Source organism: Podarcis raffonei, chromosome 4, assembly GCF_027172205.1.
Source record: "Podarcis raffonei isolate rPodRaf1 chromosome 4, rPodRaf1.pri, whole genome shotgun sequence".
NCBI classification, from domain to species: Eukaryota; Metazoa; Chordata; class Lepidosauria; order Squamata; family Lacertidae; genus Podarcis; species Podarcis raffonei.
This window is the reverse complement of record NC_070605.1, coordinates 3,792,505-3,815,619: the sequence shown is the minus strand read 5'-3', so window position 1 is coordinate 3,815,619 and position 23,115 is coordinate 3,792,505. Positions and strand designations below refer to the sequence as shown.

Sequence of the window (23,115 nt, the reverse complement as noted above, 5' to 3'; positions counted from 1 at the left end):
TTTTTACACCTATGTCTATGGAGTCACTCTGTCCTCTGCCACCAGCTGGAAATCCCCCTCCAACAGGAAGTCCTACAAGGCTTAGTGCTCTGGCTCCGTTAGAGAGTATAGGCAGCTCACAGGCAGTGGCACCCCGGGCTGGAGTTCTATGCCGCAGTCGAAAGATCAATGAGGTGGCAGCTGGTCTGCCCCTTGTTCCTCAAACACTTCTTGGTAGTCCTGGTAAACAGCGGGGAGCATTGATGCAGCTTCCCCCGTGGGGGCGACCGCTAGCATCTTGGACTGAGCATGGGGACACGGGTCTGGGAAGGGCACAGTCTGATTGACCCAGTCAATCTGAAGATTGTGAGATTCCAGCCAGTCCATCCCGAGCACCAGGGGAAACCAGGGCATTGTGGCAGTGTCCAAGGTGCGCACCTCCCGGTGCTGCTGGTGACACAGGACCAAGGGCTGAGTCTCCTGAGTAACGGCACCCAAGCACAGGAGCCGTCTGTCAATTGCCTCCACCTGTACCGGTTCTGGAGTGGTACCTGTTTTTGTCCTGGAGTGGCACCTGATGATGGGTGGCGAAGGCAGAGTCCATATAGGAGAGGGTTGCCCCCGAATCTACCAGAGCATGGGTGAGAATCCAGGGCACACCAGGAGGGTATAGATGCACCAGGACCATGAGGTGTTGCAATTCCACTGGTGCGGGCCCATCATGTGCTGTTTGGGACCCCAGGTAGCAGGGCCTTCAGCTACCGGGGTTGGTGGTTTCCCTGCGGCCGGCACCTTCTCGGGACAGGATCAGGCATAGTGTCCGCTTCCACCGCAGTAGAGACACAGGTTCCCCTCTCGACACCGCGTCTTCTCCAAGGGGGAGAGGCGAGGCCATGCTGCCCCGAGCTGCATAGGCTCCTCCGGCAACTCGGTTATGGTCGTGGACCTGCTGGTAAAGTCTGGAGCCAGGAGCCGGGAGTGCTGGCGGTCCTGGGCCTGACAACGGTCCTCCAACCGATCGTCTATCTGCAGTCTCCGCTGAATGAGGGCGTCCAGCGTGGTGGGGCGATCCATCGTGGCCAGCTGGTCCAGTATCTCATCCAAAAGCCCCTCAAGATACTGGTCCCGCAGTGCAGTCATTCCAGGACAAGTCCTGCACCAACAGCCGAAATTCTGTGGTGTAGGTGGCGGCTGTGGACTTGTCCTGTCTCAACCGACGAATTGCCCGATTGGCTTGGCTCCCCTTCATAGGGTTGCCAAACGCAGTCTCCAGGTGGTTACATAGTCTGTCAGCAAAGGAGAGTCTTGCCGGAGCAATGGCAAAGCCCACTTGGCTGCCTGGTCCTTCAGCAAGCTGATCAAGAAGTGCACCTTGGTGCGTTCGTCAGGAAATTTCCGGGTTTGCCCCTGAATATACAGCTTGGCCTGGGCGAGGAACATGGGAAAGCTGGCCGGGGACCCATCAAATTTCTCTGGCAGGGCCACTGGGTACTTGCCAGAAACTGGGACGTCAGCCCCGGGAGCCAGTAAGGCGTCCAACTGCTGCTGAAGCGCCGTAACCGCATTGCTTAGCTGCTGAACGGTGTGAGTCAAGGCCTGGTTCTCCTGGGCCAATGCCACCAACGCAGCTGCCTGGTCAGCCATGGCTTCTGGCTCTTCCCAAACGCACCCCAACAAAGGGGGAGTGTGGGTGTGGCAGGAGCAAGCTGTGCTGGTCCCGGGGGGGGGGGTTGTTACTGTGAGGCGTGGTCAGAGTCCGGTCCTGGGTCGAGGGTCTGGAGACTGTCCACCAAAGGCGAAGCGAGTTTGGAGAATTTTTCTGGCAGCTTCGCTTGCCCCATTTGGAGCCCACACGTTTCCGTGGCGTGTCTTTGCTCCCTCCGGGCTTCCAGCTCCAGTTAGCAGAGATTAGCACAGCGTCAGAAGTAAGCCTTGTGTGCTCAATAACTCAGGCAGACGCTCGGTGTCTTCCTTATCTTACAAGTAGCTTTAATCTCGTACAAAAACAACAAATCGTTACTCTCCCGGTGACAGCGCACTCATCTTGATCCTCTCCCGGATCTGGCTAGACTCACACTGCGTGTGTCTCTCTCTCTCTCTGAGATACTGAACACTCCCACTTCAGTCAGTGTTCTGAACACGCCTCCAAGAATGTGAAGCGTCACTCAGAACTTCTTAACCCTGTAAGTTCTGACTCTCTCAATACCCCCTCTCGCATCACATTCTGAGAGGACTTGTGAACACACCTTTACAGACCTCTGTGTGTCCCACACCTTCCCACCTGCCTGTTGAGTCTCCTCACAAATCTCTGGTTCGCACTGTGCGAGACCAACCCACGCATTTGTGACTCGAAACCTCTCAGGTGGAATTCCCTTTGTTGCCCGTGAAGACCGTCTGGGCACAAACTGGGGTTCTTCTCCTGACCCACTGGGGCCAGCAAGTGCGTCTTCTTCATCAGACTCCCCCTCTGACTTGACCCGTCTGTGAGCTTTCTCCATCACTCTAACAGGAGATGAGGGCTCACTCTTGGATACTCCTTTCACAACCTGTGGAGACGCCTCCCCCTGGTGCTGATCCTGATCATCGACCAGATCACCATTACCTGGCTCTCCCTCCTCCTCAGATTCGGACAGACAATCTGAGACAATGTCATGGCTGACTTTGCGCCTTGAGCTACTTTCCTGCTGCTCTTTGAACTCAGCATGCTTACTGACCAGAAGCTTGGTCTGATCACCTTCTGGGTATGCAAATCTCCACCCCTTGGTCGCGGGTTCATACCCACAGAAGATCATTTCCTGGTACCTTGGACCACCCTCTTGCTGCAAACACTTTGGTACAGGCACCATGGCCCTGCAACCAAACGAACGGAAGAAATGCACCTGCGGCTTCTGTCCGTTGAGCAAGAAATATGGGGTGTCACCTACCACTGCATTGTAGCACCTGTTCATCGTGAAATTGGCCGTTTTTACTGCCTCCCCCCAGAAACTGTGAGGCAACCCAGAGTCACCCAATAGGACCTCTGAAACTTGAACCAGAGCCTTACTCCTCAGCTCTGCCACGCCACTCTCCTGAGGCGAAGTCACCTTGTGACGTATCCCCCTCTGGCGAAAGAAACTCTTTAGAGCAGACCCAGTGACCTCTGAACCACGGTCAAACTGGAAACCTTGCACCTTGGTGGAGAACCTCTGTTCCACCTGCGCAATCCAATCCCTGATTAGTTGCGTTGCTTCCTCCTGCGATTTCAGCGAAAAAGCCCAGGAGTTCTGAGTAAAATCATCGATCAAAATCAGCAAAAACCTGGCTTTGCCCAGACTTGGCTGAGGCATAGGCCCAAACAGGTCTGCGTGCACAAGCTCAAAAGGCTTTGTGGTTACCCTCTCCACCCTGGGATAACTGTATCCCTTGCTCTTGGCTTTCCTGCAAGCCCTGCAATTTAGGGTTTCACCACATTCTCTTACCTTGCACCCTTTGGTGCATTCTGATAACATCTGCAAGTCATCACAAGACCCATGTGCAATCCTCTTGTGCCACACGCATGCACATGAAACATGAGTGTGAATGTTTGCTTTCCCAGTTTCCCCAACATTCCCCACTCCCTTTTCCTCCAGTGGAGTTGTTTTCAGAACAAAGAGGTTGTTCTGATTTTTCTCAACACGTACCAGTTGCTTTCCCCCTCTGGAAATTGTACAGACATTGTTCTCAAAACAAACCATGTACCCCTCCTGTAAAAGACACGGTACAGACAAAAGACAACAATTCAGTCCCGGCGCCACGTAGACTTCCAGCTGCGCCTGCAGGAAAGAAAGATAAACATTCCCAGACTTTTTTACAAGCCTTTGTGACCCATCAGCAAAACACACTGTTTTCCCAGCTGAAACAGCTCTGCAGTTCTTTATCTGGACACCAGGTGACTCAGGCACGAGATGTCTATTTGCAGCAGAGTCAATGACCCAACGTAGCACATTGTCCTTCGTTGCCTTAGCAACAGAGTTCCTTCTGCCCCCCTCCTTAGGGCCTTTACAGGTGTCTTTCAAAACAGCCACCGACGCAAACAGCTGATAAGCACCTCCTTCCCCTTCCGGCAGTCCCTGGGACTTTCCACGCTGGCCTCTTCTCCCGGGCTGGTTCCCATGGGAAATGTCCTTGGGACTTTCCTGCCCTTTCTCTGGACAGCATCTGCGCAGGTGTTCAGGGGAACCGCAAACAAAACAGCAACGAGTGGAAAACTTTACAAAGTGGCCTTTGGACTTCTGTGCCCCCCCCACTCTTGCCAGCAGCACTCCTTAAGGCTTTTCTTTGAGGCTTGGGGACGTGGCCTTTGGCTTCCAGCTCTGTGGTTTCTCTGCAAACCTTCTCCAGCTCCTGCCAAACAGCCTTGGCACTTTCAAGACCCTTGGACTAGCCTTTCTGGCCTGCACCCCCAAACTTGGGTGCACAGCTTCCAGAGGAACAGCTAGCCACTGCTTTCCTCTTCCCAGCTTTCAGCTGCTTTCCAGCACACGGCTGCCCATCACGTTGGCGTGTCAAAGCATCGCAGCAGCTTCCTGACACGGCTCCAGCCCCCCTTGGGCTTCCTGGGCGTCCCACAGCCCCTCCTGGACTTTCTGGGCGTCCCCCAGCTTCTGTGCAGCATCTGGCCCCCTCTGGTGTGGCTCCCACTGCGACCTTCAGTGCCTGCCACGCGACCCAGGGCTCCTTCCCGTCCACCTCTTCAAAAGGGACGGAGTACGATTCATGGCTGTCTGCCATCTTCTCCCCCGGGGCCCAGCTTACTTACGACAAGTAGTAGCTTCTCCCAGCACCCGGTACCAGCACAGCTGCTTCCCAGCGAGCTCCTTGCCTCACGATCAAAGGCACAGCTCCCCAGCTAGCTCCAGCTGGCTTCAGCGTTTCTCTCTGCGTCTCGGCTTTCAGCTTTTCTCCACTGCCCCTCCCTGGCAGGAGATCCAGCACACACACCGGCACGGACCTGGCTTGCTTCACAGCGTCAGCTGACCCCCATAACCTTTGGATAATTTTTCTGGCAGCTTCGCTTGCCCCATTTGGAGCCCACACGTTTCCGTGGCGTGTCTTTGCTCCCTCCGGGCTTCCAGCTCCAGTTAGCAGAGATTAGCACAGCGTCAGAAGTAAGCCTTGTGTGCTCAATAACTCAGGCAGACGCTCGGTGTCTTCCTTATCTTACAAGTAGCTTTAATCTCGTACAAAAACAACAAATCGTTACTCTCCCGGTGACAGCGCACTCATCTTGATCCTCTCCCGGATCTGGCTAGACTCACACTGCGTGTGTCTCTCTCTCTCTCTGAGATACTGAACACTCCCACTTCAGTCAGTGTTCTGAACACGCCTCCAAGAATGTGAAGCGTCACTCAGAACTTCTTAACCCTGTAAGTTCTGACTCTCTCAATAGCGAGGTCCAAAGCAAGAAGCCAGGCGTGGTCGGGAACTCCGGAAGAACAGGTCTGGGTGTTGGCAGAAACAGGTTTCCAACGACGTTAGAACAACCTGAGACTGGGCTGACTGGCCTTTATCTCCTCTGGGGCCTAGGGCGGTCCCGGCCCACAGGTGACTCGCCTCTCCTGGTCTTAAGGCAAGCACTCCTCCTGATAGAACTTAGTTCCCTCCGCCTCTCTGCCCTCAGCCTCTGCAGCTCAGGAGAGGCTGGAGGGTTACTGGACCCAGAGGCAGCCTCACCTTCCCCTGACAGGGCTGGGAGAGGAGCACCTGCAGGCAATGGGTCCTCAATCACCCCCGGAGACAGAGTGGATTCATCTGGTGTCTGCTCCTGAGGATCCGGCACAGGTGCGGGCCCTTCAGATTCAAGGCCCTGCACCGGCTCAGCTGGCCCTGGAGGCGGGGACTCCTGTGCAGGCTGGGATTCCTCCAGTTCAGCCTCAGAATCAGATTCCCAGGCCATCACAGCAGCAACTGCACCAGGCCAAGGATGCGTACAAGGTCCAGGCTGACCGCCACCACCAGGTGGGGCCAGAACTCCACGTCGGCGAGCCATGGGGCTATAATTTCTAATTGGACTCCATTTGAATGGGCAATTGTATCCAGGCTGCAATTAGCTTTTTGGTCCCTTAGGAACAACTGAGCAACTTCCCTAGAGTGGAAGACCAGAGCCTATAATAATAAGAATCCCATAGAAAGGCCAAGGCAAAGACATCTCTCTCAAGAAATGCCCAAACCTGTGCCACTACAAGGTGACATGGTCAATATGAAAGCCCTACAGGGATCCACCAGAGATTGTTGCTGCTGTGATATGATGGAGGTGTGAGACCAGAGGAGAGCTAGCTTTGACACCTGGGAACACACAAAAAAAGCAGAAACAAAACAAACTGCATTTTTCAATCATTATTTGACCTTCCCGCTAAGTGTAAAGCATAGACCACTATTGAGAATGTTTCTCCCAAATTGCTAGAATGCCACAAGTAATTTAGGAACAAAATGCAACATATGTGTTATTTTTTATGTGATATCCTATGTCCAACTATGTGCACTGCTACATCTGCAAACAGCTTTAAGAGGCCTGACATGCAAGTCTCTTAAGATTTACATGAAGGCATCCATTTACAACATACCAGGTTATTATTTGTGGGGCAACAATTTTTTAGAAAAAAATTATATCCCCAAAGGGGGGAATTGTTATAAGAATTTTTAGGTTTTATATATATATAGAGAGAGGGAGAGATCTAAATGTACCAAGCAAACACATATATAAATATATAAACCACATGTCCAAAACCCACAGGAAAAGTCCTAAAGCCATTTTGACTCTTTCAGTCACCTCAAATATTTCTCTACAAGGTCGAAGGAAATGCAGAAACCTACCCATTGTCTCTGTCCTCACAAATCCTGCCTTAAGGGCACATTTAAGGTGTGAATAGGGTGAGCCTGTGACCTGGCTCAGGAATGAAGTATTATCATTACAAGAGAATGGCCAGCCTCCCCAGGTAATCTAGTCAAGTGACCATTAACAGGTAACCTGGCAGACAAGGTAAAAACAATGCACTCAGTTTTCTGTTGTAGACTGCCTTTTCTGTGATCTATGTATGATGTTTCTGGGGGTGGTCTTGGACTCCAGGGCGGGCAATTAAAAATGTCTATATAAGGGCTTGCATGCATGGCTCGGGGTCCTCCTCCTCTCTCCTGCGTGTGGGGAAGAACCCTGTTGAAACAGTTTATAAAGAACAGGCTTACTAGCTGCTTTGCTTCTCAATATTCTCTGGTTGGTCTCTGTTATTTTCTCCTAACGATAGAGAACGTACAAAAGGCCTTGCTGAAATCGAAAAACACTATTTCCACAGCAGTGCACTGATCAACAAAGTTTGTAACTCCATCCAAAAAAAGAAAAGGAGAGATTTCTCTGGCTTGTCTTGTTTTTGAGAAAGCCATGCTTTCATCCTGTATGCTTATAATGTAAAATCTTCAGATGAAGGGCAAATAAATTTTAAAAAAGAATAAATGAGGATATAGACAAGCTGGAATATTTACAAAGGGAGGCGATTTATGTATTTATTTAATCTGTAAACCACCCGACCCAGTGGTGCCGACTTGAATAAAATATTGGTGGGCGCCAGGTAAGTCCCACCTTGCACTATCAATCACAGGATGCATGCACACCATTTGAATGGCAATGTCTATAAAGGCAGCAACTTTTTTAAAAAGTAACATTTTGAGCCCGTAGTTCAATTTCCCAGCAGCTCCCCTTGCCCCAGAGACACTTCTAGCATTCCATCTCCTCTACCTGTGGCATTGTTCAGCAGTGGGGAAAGGGACCTCTTCACACCGGATGTCCATTTGGTATGGCCCTTTCCAGGTTTTCCTGCCCCTTGTGTTTGTCTTTCATTTCTTCTCCTATGTGTGTTGCCAGTAGAAGCCACAATTCTGTGGGTACTCTAGGTGGTGCAGAAAACACCTAGAAGCTCCCTAGAGGTTGAAGTGCCGATCAAACTTCTGTTTTGTGCTCTATTAATTCCAATTAGGAGTACTAGGGGTGGTTCAGATTCTGGGGCAGTGCTTTTGGCCAGCAGAGGGTGTCAAAGGGCAGCCCACTTTCCCTTTAAAGCAAACTTGGGTGGTCTGCAGCTGTTTTTGGACTACAACTCCCATCATCCCTAGCTAGCAGGACCAATGGGGAGGGATGATGGGAACTGTAGTCCGGGAGCTGCTGGGGACCCAAGTGTGGGAAAGCCTCCTTTAAAGCAACTTTTGTGTTTGGCCCGCAAAGATGGGACCTGTCCACGTTTGTATTTTCTTGTATTTTGTTTTTCTCATGACCTTTGTGTGGTTTTTAAAAAATTCTTAAAAGGGCAAATTGAAAGAGAAATTGTATGGCAAGTAGCGGAAGAAAAAAAGGTTGCATTTGAAAAAAAAACACACAAAGAAAACCTGGAGGGTGGCCTCCTCAAATATTTTATAGGAGGGGGCAAAGACCCCAAGGAATTTAAGAGTGGCTGTATTCCCTACACCCACAGGTCTCAGAATGCTTAGAGCATAAAAACACAACATAAAAACACAAAACATCACATGTTAAAATAGCATTAGATGTCAATAAGAAAAAGGCCTGGTTAAAAAGGTGCGGATTTGCCTGGCTCCTAAAGCTGTATAATGGTTTTTCCAACCTTTGTATGGATTCTTTGGTGGGAAGTGAGTTTAGAGCTAACAGTGAAGATCTTTCCACATTCCATTCACTGATAGGGTTTCTCCCCAGTATGAATTCTTTGATGGGAAGTGAGAACGGAGCGCTGACGGAAGCTCTTTCCACATTCCACACACTGATAGGGTTTCTCCCCTGTATGAATTCTGTGATGGTAAGTGAGATCGGAGCTCTGACGGAAGCTCTTTCCACATTCCACACACTGATATGGTTTCTCCCCTGTATGAATTCTGTGATGGTAAGTGAGAGAGGAGCTATCAGTGAAGCTCTTTCCACATTCCACACACTGATACGGTTTCTCCCCTGTATGAATTCTTTGATGCGAAGTGAGATCGGAGCTTTTCCTGAAGCTCCTTCCACATTCCACACACTGATAGTGTTTCTCCCCTGTATGAATTCTTTGATGGAAAGTGAGAGAGGAGCTCTTCCTGAAGTTCTTTCCACATTCCACACACTGATAGGGTGTCTCCCCTGTATGAATTCTTTGATGGGAAGTGAGACTGTGGCTGTGAGTGAAGCTCTTTCCACATTCCACACACTGATGGGGTTTCTCCCCTGTATGAATTCTGTGATGGTAAGTGAGAGAGGAGCTCTTTCTGAAGCTCTTTCCACATTCCATACACTGATAGGGTTTCTCCCCTGTATGAATTCTTTGATGGGAAGTGAGATGGGCACTCTTCCTGAAGCTCTTTCCACATTCCACACACTGATACGGTTTCTCCCCTGTATGAATTCTTTGATGGGAAGTGAGATGGGCACTCTTCCTGAAGCTCTTTCCACATTCCACACACTGATAGGGTTTCTCCCCTATATGAATTCTTTGATGGGAAGTGAGAGAGGAGCTACATGTGAAGCTCTTACCACATTCCACGCACTGATAGGGTTTCTCCCCTGTATGAATTATCTGATGGGAAGTGAGACTGGAGCTCATACTGAAGCTCTTTCCACATTCCAAACACTGATAGGGTTTCTCCCCTGTATGAATTGTGTGATGGGAAGTGAGAGAGGAGCTTTTCCTGAAGCTCTTACCACATTCCACACACTGATAGGGTTTCTCCCCTGTATGAATTGTGTGATGGGAAGTGAGAGAGGAGCTTTTCCTGAAGCTCTTTCCACATTCCACACACTGATAGGGTTTCTCCCCTGTATGAATTTTGTGATGGGAAGTGAGAGAGGAGCTTTTCCTGAAGCTCTTTCCACATTCCACACACTGATAGGGTTTCTCCCCTGTATGAATTCTGTGATGGGAAGTGAGAGAGGAGCTACATGTGAAGCTCTTTCCACATTCCACACACTGATAGGGTTTCTCCCCTGTATGAATTATTTGATGGGAAGTGAGACTGACTCTCTGCCTGAAACTCTTTCCACATTCCACACACTGATAGGGTTTCTCCCCTGTATGAATTCTTTGATGGTAAGTGAGAATGGAGCTCTTCCTGAACCTCTTTCCACATTCCATGCACTGATAGAGTGTCTTTCCAATGATATTTTGTTGATGGCAAGTGGAGTGGGAGCTCTGACTACAGCTTTCTCCACACTCCAAATTTTTGCGTGGCTTCTCCTCTCTGGGGATTTTGTCGTGGTCACCTTTGTTCTCGATTTCCGTTTCATCACAATCTGCATTGGAGACAAAAAGGGATTAGAGCCTCAGGAACAAATGGAGAAGTATTGAAGGGAGTTGGGTGTGTGTTCATTACCTGTATTGTTTGTCATTAACCAACATATTTATTATGAGATTCTGATGAGTTGTTGAATGTTGCTTTGTTTGATATAAAGTAGTGGTCAAAATTGTGGAAGACTTTTGGGGGGAAAGTGTAGTTCTTCTTTTGGAGTAATATTATAAATTTATATATCAATGGAAAGATAATTTGATCAAGAATGCAATCAACAATGCAATCAAACAAAGTTTGTTCATATTCTATCAAACCTTATAGCCAAATAACCAGAAAAAAGAAGCACAACTTGCTTAGGTTGACTTTTGTCAGTGTCTTATGTGATTGCTATCAAGTTGGTCATTTAGTGAGGTTGAAAAACATAATCAAATTAAAGAAATGGCACAAAGAGTTGACTGGTCACCCAGAAAGTGATGTAAGATTGTACTATTAAGTGAACAAGGCTACAGTTATGAAGAAATAAGATGAAAAATTGGGAAAAACTAAACCAAAGCTGGCGATTGAAGAATGGAGAGACTGTGCCTACATGACAGAAGAAAATCACCTGGGTGTATACAAGACGATATGGTGCAATGTAATGGGAAGTTGAGTGCAAGTCTGGTCTAAATGTTAGCAATGGTGATGGCGAAGAGGGTCTTCTTCGCCGCCTCCATTGCATCTGCAGAAAACAGCAGCAGGAGACTTTTTCAGGTGGTTCGCAATCTATCGGAACCACCCCTACCACCGGGGAGCAGACCCCACCTGGTAGGGACCCCAAGATCTCCTGCAATGCTTTTGCAAAGTTTTTTGCAGATAAAGTTGCTCAGATTCAGAAGGAGGTAGACTCCACCGTGGGAGCAGGGCCAGGGCGGGAGGGTGCTAGAGTTCTGTCTGGTCCTGTTACATGGGATCAATTCCAATCTGTTACCTCCGAGGATGTGGACAGGCTGCTTGGACAGGTGAAACCGACCACCTGTCTCCTTGATCCTTGCCCATCCTGGCTTATAAAAGCTAGTCGGGAAGGGCTGGGCGATGGGCTCTGCGGGGTGGAGAATGCTTCCCTCTGTGAGGGAGCCTTCCCAGACCCGCTGAAAGAGGCGGTCATTAAACCGCTTCTTAAAAAAACATTTTTAGACCCGGCCAATTTGGCCAACTATCGCCCAGTCTCAAATCTTTCATTCTTGGGCAAGGTGATTGAGCGCATGGTTGCTGAACAACTCCAAGCAGCCTGGAGGAAGCGGACCATTTGGATCCCTTCCAGTCAGGATTCAGGCCTCACCATGGGACTGAAACTGCCTTGGTCTTGCTGGTTGATGATCTCCGGTGGACAAAGGTGAGAGCTGTTTCCTAGTTCTGCTGGATCTCTCAGCGGCCTTTGACACCATCGACCATAACATCCTTCTGGACCATCTTGAGGGGCTGGGAGCTGGGGGCACTGTCATACAGTGGTTCCGCTCCTTCCTCCTGGGCCGTGTCCAGAAAGTGGTGGGGGGGGATGAGTGTTCAGACCCCTGGGCTCTCACTTGTGGGGTGCCTCAGGGTTCCGTCCTCTCCCCCATGCTTTTTAATATCTATATGAAACCGCTGGGAGAGATCATCAGGGGTTTGGGCTGGGTGTTCATCAGTATGCAGATGACACCCAGCTCTACCTCTCCTTTAAATCAGAACCAGTGAAGGCAGTGAAGGTCCTGTGTGAGTGCCTGGAGGCGGTTGGAGGATGGATGGCGGCTAACAGATTGAGGTTGAATCCTGACAAGACAGAAGTACTGTTTCTGGGGGACAGGAGGCGGGCAGGTGTGGGGGATTCCCTCTTCTTGAATGGGGTAACTGTGCCCCTGAAGGACCAGGTGCGCAGCCTGGGAGTCATTTTGGACTCACAGCTGTCCATGGAGGCGCAGGTTAACTCTGTGTCCAGGGCAGCTGTCTACCAGCTCCATCTGGTACGCAGGCTAAGACCCTACCTGCCCGTGAACTGTCTCGCCAGAGTGGTGCATGCTCTAGTTATCTCACGCTTGGACTACTGCAATGCGCTCTATGTGGGGCTACCTTTGAAGGTGACCCGGAAACTGCAATTAATCCAGAATGTGGCAGCTAGACTGGTGACTGGGAGTGGCCGCCGGGACCACATAACCCCGGTTCTGAGAGATCTGCATTGGCTCCCAGTACGTTTCCGAGCACGATTCAAAGTGTTGGTGTTGACCTTTAAAGCCCTAAACGGCCTCGGTCCAGTATACCTGAAGGAGCGTCTCCACCCCCATCGTTCAGCCCGGACACTGAGATCCAGCGCCGAGGGCCTTCTGGCGGTTCCCTCATTGCGAAAAGAGGGCCTTCTTGGTAGTGGCGCCCGCCCTGTGGAACGCCCTCCCGCCAGATGTCAAAGAAAAAAACAATTACCTGACATTCAGAAGACATCTTAAGGCAGCCCTGTTCAGGGAAGTTTTTAATATGTAATGCTGTACTGTTTTTAACACTTGATTGGGAGCCACCCAGAGTGGCTGGGGAAACTCAGCCAGATGGGCAGGGTATAAATAATAAATTATTATTATTATTATTATCACCACTGCTACATCTATCTGAAATTCAATAAGTCTAGCTCTTCTTCTCTGGGATGAATTTTGTTTGGCCCCGTCATGGCATCCCCTCCATCTCCAATGTCAGTCGTCTCTTTGGTCAACCCAAGACTGACAGGAGCAAAAACAAAAACAGAAAACGTGAAGCTACTTATCTTTCCTAACAATTCTGAAGCTGACATTGAAGATGGCCTGGGCAGTTGAGACCAGCCCAATCGTGGTAGAAAAAGGAATAATCTGAGGAAGATTGTTCAAAGAAAAAACTGTAAGTTACTCTTTATTGTGGGGGTGTTAGGTTCCCAGGTGTTATAGGGGGCGCAGTTGAGCTCTGTGAAAATATATGACGTTGGTCACATAGAGGTATTTTTTGAATTTCCAGGCAGATATGACGATCCCACAGGGAGCCTTACCAAGAGAGGCCATGATCCCACGATTCTCCTCCATGACGTCCTTATGCAGAGCTCTCTGCTCAGGATCCAACAACGCCCACTCTTCGTCCGTGAAACAAACAGCGACATCTTCAAAGCACACTGGACCCTAAAAGAAAAAGGGAAATGTCCTCCTCTGAGACAGCAGAAATATGATCTGCTCCACAATGCTCTGTTGTTTCCTTCCTGTTAATTGCAGTGTTGTTTCAATAGGATTGCTTTGCTGCACATTTTAATTAGGGGTGCTTATTTTATTCTGTGTTTTAATTATGGGTATTTGTCTTTGTGCAAATAGGTGGTACTCCACTTTGTGTTTCTGCCTACCCAAACATTCTAGTTTCCTCAATGGACGGATTCACTTTCTCCTCTCCTCGTGAGCTGTTCTGGGAAGGTTCCCTCCCAATGCCCTACAGCCAAATTCAAGGGGTTCAGGGGGGCATGGAGAGGGGGAAGGGGAGGAATGGGGGGCAGGCCCCATTTTTCATCTGATGGGGCTGGTTAGGTGAATCCAGACCACTATTTGTTCTCGTTTGTCCACTGCTTAGAAAACAATTTTAGCATTCAGTGATTAATTAAAATAAGCCTATTTTCGTCTCCTGGCTCTGAGAGACAAGCAGGGAGGGTGGCGTCTGGCAAAAGGAGAGGGAGCCACCGGTGGCTCCTCCTTCTTCTGACTCACCTCAGCCTCTCGACCTTCCTCTCCCACTTGCCTCCTTCCTCTTCTGCCTCTGATTCTGCACTGCATTCTGACACAGTCTCCCAGCTCACTAAGCCCTGTTTCCCCTTCAGCTTCTGACATCTCCTCTTCCCAGGCTTCTCCCTCTTCTCCCTCTGGGCGCTCATCCTTCCTCCACCTCCACTCCTTCGGCTCTGAGCCGTCTTCCCTTCCTGGTTCCCCGGCTGCATCCTCCCACCACTCCTCTGTGCCCAACCAGTCCATGACACTGTTCCATCCCTCGGCCTCTGTCCCCACAAGGCAGCTTCCCCTGACCTGATCTGGTTCCACAGCTGCTGCTTCCCTTCTGCCCCCATGAAAAGGCGGATCAGGAGGTCTTGCCGGCATCCTTCTGCCACCTGCAAGAGAAAAAAGGTAAGCAGGACGCCAGGAGTGCCTGCTTCTCTCACAGGTGAAACAGGGCATCTCTAACTACAGATGGGCCTTTGAGAAAGCTTTACCTGCTGAGAGCATTTGGACGTTTTTGCCCATTTCATATGTTTGTTTGTGCAGAGATACATCTCCCCTCTTCTGGACCCTTGTTCCCAACTGTCTCTCCCCAAAACAAGATGAAAAGAACCCTCAGATGTGTTGGAAAACCAACAGAATGAGACCAAACAGAGAAAAACCACCTTCCCCCTTACCCAGTGGCCTCTCTCTGGTGTCCAACGGAGGCCTCTCTGCCTCACAGGAATCCAGGTCCATTTGTGCAAAGAGATCCTTTCCCTGAAAAAGAAACAAGGATTCAAAACAGAGAATGGGGAGAAATACTAGAAAGAGAATGACAAAGACTTGAAGGGTGTGAGATCTCATTCCATGGACGCCTTCTCAGAAAAAGGATGGGCCATCAGTAGAGCATTATGGGATGTTCTCCCGTCCTGCTTGGAGCCCCTTGGGAGTATCCAGAGGAAAGTCTCTCTCACCTGCTTTCTCTCCTCTGCCTGACTCAGGAGGAAACCTTCGGCCAGGGCCACCGCCTGGGAACTTGTCTCCGCTCCACAGTCCCTCACCCAGCTCTCCATCTCCAGGGGAAGGACAGCCAGGAACTGCTCCAAGATCACCAGGTCCAGCATCTCAGCTTTCGTGTGCCTTTCTGGCTTCAGCCATGTGATGGTCAAGGTGGTGGAGTCGGCTGCAAACCTCTCGGGGTCCTTTGGCCTCCTGGCAGCAGAACTGCCTCACCTGCTGGCTCTGCACCTCTGAGCGGAGGGTGTCCTCCTCACCCAGGATCTTCTGCACAGAGTTTTTCCAGAACCCCCCACTGCTCCCAGTTTGGTTGGCATGGCCTCTTTCTGCTTTAGGGCCAGCTGAGTCTCGCACATCCATCTGTGCTCTCAGGAAGCCTCTGAGAGATCGGAAGGAACCCTTTGGTCTTCTGCCAAGTTCGGTCCGTCTAAATGAGAAGCTGCAGCAAATCCAAGAAAGCAAATACATTGTTCTGTTACAGAATCTGTAGGACAGGGGGGGAAATGGGCTGGACTTCACCGCATCTCAGACCATGAGCTATCTTTTTGAAAAGAAAAGGAGGAAGAGGAGAAGAAATAAGTCTCTAGCTTTCTAGCAATGCAAAATGTGGAGGCAACTGAAGGGATTTCTGTGAGATTAATCACCCTGGTTTCTGCTGCCTCCCAGTCAATTCATGAAGTCAGAAGTGACTGACAAGGGAATCATTTGTATCTCATGATAAATGGATGTTTGGCTCTAGTGGGGGTCCTCACCCGGAGGGGCTTCAGGAGTTGCTCGCCCCACCCCACTCCCCTGCTTCTGTCTCTTTTTCTTGCACTTGGACTCTCTGCCGCTCTCAAGACAGACTCCTGGGGTGGGGTCCCTTTTTCTTTGCTCTGAGGGCCAGGTATGTATCTGGAAAACCCCAGAGAGCCAAGTGGACGGGGCCAAATACGTCTCACTTGAAATTCAGGCGGGCAATTTATTATTATTATTCTGTTAGCCAGCTTAACACACACACAGCCATTGATGCCCAGGTCCCTGGAGCCTCAGTGAGTAGCAGCGCCCATTTCCGGCTGGTTTTCCAGCTACAATCCCTTTGGGAGAGAGAGGATGTGGTCCTGGGATGCCCTGCTCTGGGTGCGAGGGGATGGCTGCAGTGGCCCCCGTGGGGAGCTGCCCTGGGAGACGACTGGGAAACTGGTCCCCAATGCAGCAGCCAGACTCTGGGCTGGGATCCCTCTCTTTATTCCTGGCCTCTCTTTCCCAACTTTCCTCCCTCCCTCCCCATTGCTTTTTTTTGGGGGGGGGGTCTAGTCCACCTCCTCCTCCAGCTTTGGAAAACCATTTGCAGATGTTTCCTCTGTTGTGCAATGAGGCTGAGCGAATTCACACAGATTTAAAGTCCCAGGGACTCCTTTGTTTGAAGAAGGGAGATTTCGTGGGAGTAATTTTCTTCTGAAAGGCCAAATGAGTTTGGGATCCTCTGATCTGCAGGAAGGAGAGCGTGGCAGACCTGGCCCCTCCCTGGCAGGACCCTCTCCTCCCTGACTTGGGGTTCCCCCCCCTGCAGGATCAGATCAGGCCCCCCAGGCCTCCTCCCCTGCTGCAGCCCTGCCCCCCCCCCCGTCTCCCCACTGCACCCTCTGGGGGGAGAGAGAGGAGACTCACCAGATCCCAGGAGGGGGCAGCAATGCAGCCCTTGCAGCAGAGACACCCAAGCAGGAAAGGACTGGGGAGGGAGGGGCCTTGGCTCTGGAGGACCTGGCCCCCCCTTGCTTCCTGTCCTCTCTAGGAAGGCAGCTCTCTTCCCTTTAACCCTTGCCAAGCCGAGTCCTCCCTCGCTCAGCCCTCTCTCAGATTCTTATTATTTCTTATGGATTTTGGGGGGCAACTGCTCCCCTGGCTCCGCCAATGCCCAGATATCCTTTTGGGGGTGAGGCTCTTGGCTGGACTCTGAGCATCTCCCTCCCTTGGCCAGAAACCAGAGGAAGAGCCTGCAGGGAAAAGGGCTTTGCAGGAGGCAAGGAAGCTCCTCCTAGAATTCAGGAGTGGAGAGATAGGAGGGGATCCCAGGGTCATCTAGTCCAACCCGAAGCAAGAGGGGGCCGGGTCTAGTTCCCCAAACAGGCAGCCCTGATGGGCAGGGTATAAATAATTTATTATTATTATTATTATTATTATTATTATTACTACTACTACTACTACTACTACTACTATGGTTTATTGTATTTTAGTGTTTGATTGGAAGCCACCCAGAGGGGCTGGGGAAACCCAGCCAGATGGGCGGGATATAAATATATTATTATTATTATTATTATTATTATTATTATTATTATTATTATTATTATTACAACCCCCAGCAATGCAGGAATCTCAGCTAAAGCATCCATGGCAGATGGCCGTCCGATCTCTGCTTAGAAACCTCCAAGGAAGGAGAGTTCACCACCTCCCAAGGGAGACCTTTCCCTGCCCAACTGCTCTTAGATGTCCCTCAAGGCAGCGGGTCCTGAGTTCTAGCCCTGCTGAAAGAATCACACTGGCTGCCAAGGAGGAACCCAGCGAAGTTCAAAATAAATAAATCCTATTCTCATCATAAATCAGTAATACTTTCTTATGTATGCTTTTTATGCTTTTTTCTGCCATTTCCCTTTGCAGAAATGCTTAATTGCTAATTCAATGGACTGAAAATGGATGGTTATTGTTATTATGTTTAGGGAAGCTTTAATATTTGATGGACGATTGTATTTTAATATTTTGTTGGAAGCTGAGCTGTACCTGCTGGAGGTGATTCAAAACCATCCTGGTGAGTGATGGGTGATGTGGGGCACCCCCATGGGGAAGTGGGGGAGGGCGGGGCTTTGGGGAAGGGGTTGTCCGTCTGCCGGAGAAGAGGACCCTACTGGCCCAGGCTCACGTTTGAAAGGGGAATCATCTTACGGACTTTCTGTGGACATCTGGGTCAGGAATGCCGTTCCTGGAATGGACAAACACACAAGACGTAACCGGCTGTGCATTCACATAAACAATAATCTTCTATCTATTCTTATCACAATATCAAAGGTTTTTTTAAAAAATAAATTTTTATTAATTTCCCAACAAAATTATACAATTTTATCCAAATTTTGACAAATTAAATCTTTTTTGGACTTCCTTCAGTTGCTCTGGTAATCATCCATAGTTATTCTTCAGTACGCATTCCCTTCGTTATATTGCCATTTGTCTTCCCTCCCCCTTCTATTTCTTTTTGACAATACATCTTAACTTTTACAGTGCTTCTTGAGACCCCACTAGCGTTGTTTGCACATCACACACGTTTTTCAGATACTCTACAAACTTTTCCCAGTCCAAAGGTTTATCTTGCACATAAACAACACATAAAGTGCAATAATATAGATGGAAGTCCCAATAAATCAGTTCATTCATAAAGACCAAATGTCTTTTTTTTTTATAAGATATTTATTAAAGTTTTAAAAGTTTATATAAAATAGAAAAAACAAAAAACAGAAACAGTAAAAATACATACAGAACACATACAACAACAAGTATAATTTCAATCCCTTATATTCATAAAACTTACTTTCCCGACCTCCTCATACCTCCCCTTTCTGTATTCCAATCTCTAATTAATTCAATTCAGCAAATCCTTCCCCTAATTTCTATATAATTTTTAACCTTTCTTTTCTTGATCACATAATCATTACAGCTTATAACCGCTTAATTTCTGAATCAACATCGTTCTAACATTCAATAATTTTACAATGTTTCCTGAGATAGTCCTTAAATTTCTTCCAATCTTCTTCCGCGGTCTCTATTCCCTGGTCTCGGATTCTGCCGGTCATTTCTGCCAGTCCCATATAATCTATAACCTTCATCTGCCATTCTTCCACGGTGGGTAGATCTTCTGTCTTCCAATACTTTGCGATGAGTATTCTTGCTGCTGTTGTAGCATACATAAAAAATGTTCTGTCCTTCTTTGACACCGATTGGCCGACCATACCCAGGAGAAAGGCCTCTGGTTTCTTCAGGAAGGTATATTTAAATACCTTTTTCATTTCATTATAAATCACTTCCCAGAAAGCCTTAATCCTTGGGCATGTCCACCAAAGGTGAAAGAATGTACCTTCAGTCTCTTTGCATTTCCAACACTTATTATCAGGCAAGTGGTAAATTTTTGCGAGCTTGACTGGAGTCATGTACCACCTATAAATCATTTTCATAATATTTTCTTTTAAGGCATTACATGCCGTAAATTTTATACCGGTGGTCTACAACCGTTCCCAGTCCTCAAACATAATGTTATGACCAATATCTTGTGCCCACTTGATCATAGCTGATTTAACTGTTTCATCCTGTGTATTCCATTCCAACAGCAAGTTATACATTTTTGACAAGTTCTTAGTTTTGGGTTCTAACAATTCTGTCTCCAATTTTGATTTTTCCACCTGGAAACCAATTTTCCTGTCTAACTTAAAAACCTCCATTATTTGATAATAATGGAGCCAGTCTCGCACTTTATCTTTCAATTTCTCATAACTCTGCAATTTCAATATATCCCCTTCTTGTTCCAAAATTTCCCAATATTTCGGCCATTTAGACTCCATATTAAGTTTTTTCACAGCCTTTGCCTCCATTGGGGACAACCACCTGGGAGTTTTGTTCTCCAGCATGTCTTTATACTTGATCCAGACATTGTACAATGCTTTCCTGACAATATGGTTTTTGAAAGCTTTATGAGCTTTAACCTTGTCGTACCACAAATATGCATGCCACCCAAAAATATTATTGAACCCTTCTAAGTCCAAAATATCTGTGTTCTCCAGAAGTAGCCAGTCTTTCAACCAGCAGAAAGCTGCTGATTCATAATAAAGTTTAAGATCTGGCAGGGCAAATCCCCCCCTTTCTTTTGCATCAGTAATAAAGTTTAAGATCTGGCAGGGCAAATCCCCCCCTTTCTTTTGCATCAGTTAATATCTTAAATTTTATCCTGGGCTTCTTGCCCTGCCAGACAAATTTAGAAATGTCTTTCTGCCACTTCTTGAAACAGTCCATCTTATCAACAATTTGCAATGTTTGGAACAAAAATAACATTCTAGGCAATACATTCATCTTTATAGCTGCAATTCGACCCAACAAGGAAAGCTTCAATTTTGACCAAATTTCTAAATCTTTTTTTACCTCTGTCCAGCATTTTTCATCATTATCTTTAAACAAATTCACATTTTTAGCTGTCATATTAATCCCCAAGTATTTCACTTTCTTAACCACAGTTAAGCCTGTCTCATTCTGAAACCTCTCCCTTTCCATAGGTGTTAAATTTTTCTCCAATACCTTAGTTTTAGATTTGTTCAATTTAACTCCTGCTACTTGGCCAAAATCTTGAATTAGTTCTAAAACCATTTTGGTACTAGATTCTGGCTCTTGTAACGTAAGTACCAAATCATCTGCAAATGCTCTCAATTTGTATTGTTTAGCTCCGACCTGTACCCCTTTAACCAACTGATCCCTTCTGATCATATTCAGCAAAACCTCCAGGACTGATATAAAAAGTAATGGGGAGATTGGGCACCCCTGACGTGTCCCTTTTTCTATCTTAAACTCTTCCGTAACCACATTATTTACAATTAACTTTGCTTTCTGCTCTGAGTATATTGCACCTATACCGTTTTCAAATCCTTGGCCTACCCCCATCCCCTGGAGATTCTTCTTCATAAAACTCCAATAAATATTGTCAAAGGCTTTCTCCGCGTCCACAAATATCAAAACTGCTTTAGTATTTATGTTCACTTCTAACTTTTCCAAAATATCAATTATATTCCTTACATTATCTGACATATGTCTTCTTGGGAGAAAGCCCGCTTGGTCCCTATGAATCTCCTCCATCAAAACTTTTTTCAATCTCTTAGCCAAAATGTCAGCAAAGATTTTATAATCCACATTTAGTAACGAGATAGGGCGGTAGTTCTTAAGTTGATTCTTTTCAGTCTCAGTTTTCGGTATAAGTGTAATATAAGCTTCTTTCCACGTTTCTGGTGCCCTTTTCCCCTCCAAAATTTCATTGCAGACTTCCTTCATGGGTTGTAATAGCCACTCCTTCAACATTTTATAGTATCTGGAAGTGAGCCCGTCCGGTCCCGGAGACTTGCCCAGTTGCATGTTTTGAATGGCACCTTCTATTTCCTGCTCAGTTATTTTCTGGTTCAAAACTATTTTACTTTCATGAGAAATTTTTTGTAATCCATAAGTCTTAAGAAATTTGTCTATATCCATTTCTTTCTGCGGCCCTTGTGTGTATAATTGTTTAAAATATCTCTGGAAGCAATTTCTAATCTCATTTGGCTTATATATGTTCTTTCCTTCCACTTCTAGATTTGTAACCGTATTTAATTTTTGTCTTTTCCTCATTTGCCAAGCCAATAGTTTACCACATTTGTCTGAACAAAAAAATTTTTTTCCTTTCAGTAGCACCTTAAAGACCAACTAAGTGTTACGAAAAAGGAGCAATGCTGGAAAGAGTGCTCCAGATGGCTGGAAAGCCAAACAGGATGTTGATGTTTTGGGACTGTACCGTGGGAACTAAGGGACAGTGTATTCACACCACTGAGCACCGGATGTTAGCTCAGAGTGTCACATGACCCTGTACTGGAAGTACATGGGAGGAGTTTTTCTCTCTCTGCTGTGGATGTTGAGAGAGTGCAGACACGTTTTCTCTGTACTGCTGGAAAGACAGAAATAAAGGCATGTAAATACATTTCTGTCTGTCTCTCTCCCCTCCCTGGGAATGGAAGGGGGGGAGTGGTTGTGTTCTTCTCACGTTTGAGAAGAATCGCCGATAGAGATCTCGCCTTGTCTTGCCGGGAGTCGCTGACGGGGGAGGTCAACAAGGAATCCAAGCCGGGCACCTGGAGAGTGGCCAATTCCTCTGACTAAGGCTTGAATTCCGACACTAAGTTAGTTCTTGGTATGAGCTTTCGTGTGCATGCACACTTCTTCAGATACCCACTTCAGATGGGTATCTGAAGAAGTGTGCATGCACACGAAAGCTCATACCAAGAACTAACTTAGTTGGTCTTTAAGGTGCTACTGGAAGGAAAAAAATTTTTTTGTTTTGACTATGGCAGACCAACACGGCTACCTATCTGTAACTGGCACATTTGTCTGCTGATTCAAATGTCTTTTGTCTCATTTGTTTAATTTTCCATTCTATTTCTTGATTCATCAGTTCCATATATTGTGTTTGGTATAATTTGATTTCTCTCAAAATCTCTTTAGACTTTGGTTTTGATCTTAGTTTCCTTTCCCCTTCTTTTATCTTCTCCAAAATCTTATCTTTTTTCTCATTTTGGCTTCTCTTTTTTATTGCATTTTGTTGTATCAGGAATCCTTGCATAACGGCTTTACTTGCATCCCAGATTACTCTTTTTTCCACATTGATATTCATGTTTATTTCAAAATAGTCTCTCAATGTTTTTTGGGCCTTTTTATATACTTCTTCATCTCTAAATAGAGTGTCATTCATCCTCCATCTGAAGGAGCCAGTTGTTATTTGCTTCATCTCCATTCTTGCTGCATTGTGGTCGGAGCAAGTTTTTGGGCAGATTTCCACTTTCTTTATCTTTGATGCCATTCCTCTAGTAACCCAAATTTGGTCGATTCTGGTCCATGTCATTTTGGCTTCAGAAAAGAAAGTTCCCTCTCTTTCAAGAGGATTCTTTGTTCTCCAAATGTCAATCAGGTCCATATTGTCAGTCATTTCAAAAAAAGTTTTTGGTAGTCTTCCATCCTTAGTAAGTACCTGTCTTTGTGCTTTGTCCATATTTGTAGATACTACTCCATTCATGTCTCCCATCAAAATTAAATTATAGTCCAGATAGTCCAACAAAGTCTCATGCAACTTCTTGAAGAATTCAGATTTCCCCTCATTCGGTGCATAAATTCCTACAACCAGAAATTTCTCTCCTTGGACTTGAATTTCAATTGCCAGGAATCTTCCTTGTTCATCTTTAAAAATTAATTTTGGTAGCAATTTTTCCTTTGCATATATCACGACTCCTCTTTTTTTGACTTTGTCAGATGAAATAAATTCTTGTCCCAATCTTTTATCATAAAGACCAAATGTCTGCTAGTTTCTGTTCCACATATGTTCATAAAGTCCAAACTGGGGACT

General features: G+C 47.1%; 2 protein-coding genes across 8 annotated transcripts in view; one reads left to right on the top strand and one right to left on the bottom strand.

The window, feature by feature from the left end:
• LOC128412024 (zinc finger protein 420-like) overlaps nucleotides 1-23,115 on the top strand; it is a 278,283-nt gene that overhangs the window by 191,888 nt on the left and 63,280 nt on the right. The gene's annotated exons all lie outside the window — the stretch shown is intronic.
• On the bottom strand, nucleotides 8,377-15,086 carry LOC128412046 (zinc finger protein 883-like). Its single transcript, XM_053384875.1, has 5 exons — nucleotides 14,927-15,086; nucleotides 14,648-14,729; nucleotides 14,280-14,362; nucleotides 13,271-13,397; nucleotides 8,377-10,255 (listed from the first exon to the last, which is right to left on the bottom strand). Exons 1-5 carry the CDS (start codon nucleotides 15,074-15,076, stop codon nucleotides 8,670-8,672), a joined length of 2,028 nt encoding a protein of 675 aa, XP_053240850.1. The 5' UTR covers nucleotides 15,077-15,086; the 3' UTR covers nucleotides 8,377-8,669.

Excerpts from the sequence above, each read along its gene's own strand:
- LOC128412046 (XM_053384875.1), bottom strand. The coding sequence starts at position 15,076 with ATGCTGGACCTGGTGATCTTGGAGCAGTTCCTGGCTGTCCTTCCCCTG. Across the intron at positions 14,363-14,647 it reads CACCAGAGAGAGGCCACTGG|GTGGCAGAAGGATGCCGGCA; the intron begins GTAAGGGGGAAG and ends TTTCTCTTGCAG. Across the intron at positions 13,398-14,279 it reads CAGCTGTGGAACCAGATCAG|GGTCCAGTGTGCTTTGAAGA; the intron begins GTCAGGGGAAGC and ends TTTTTCTTTTAG.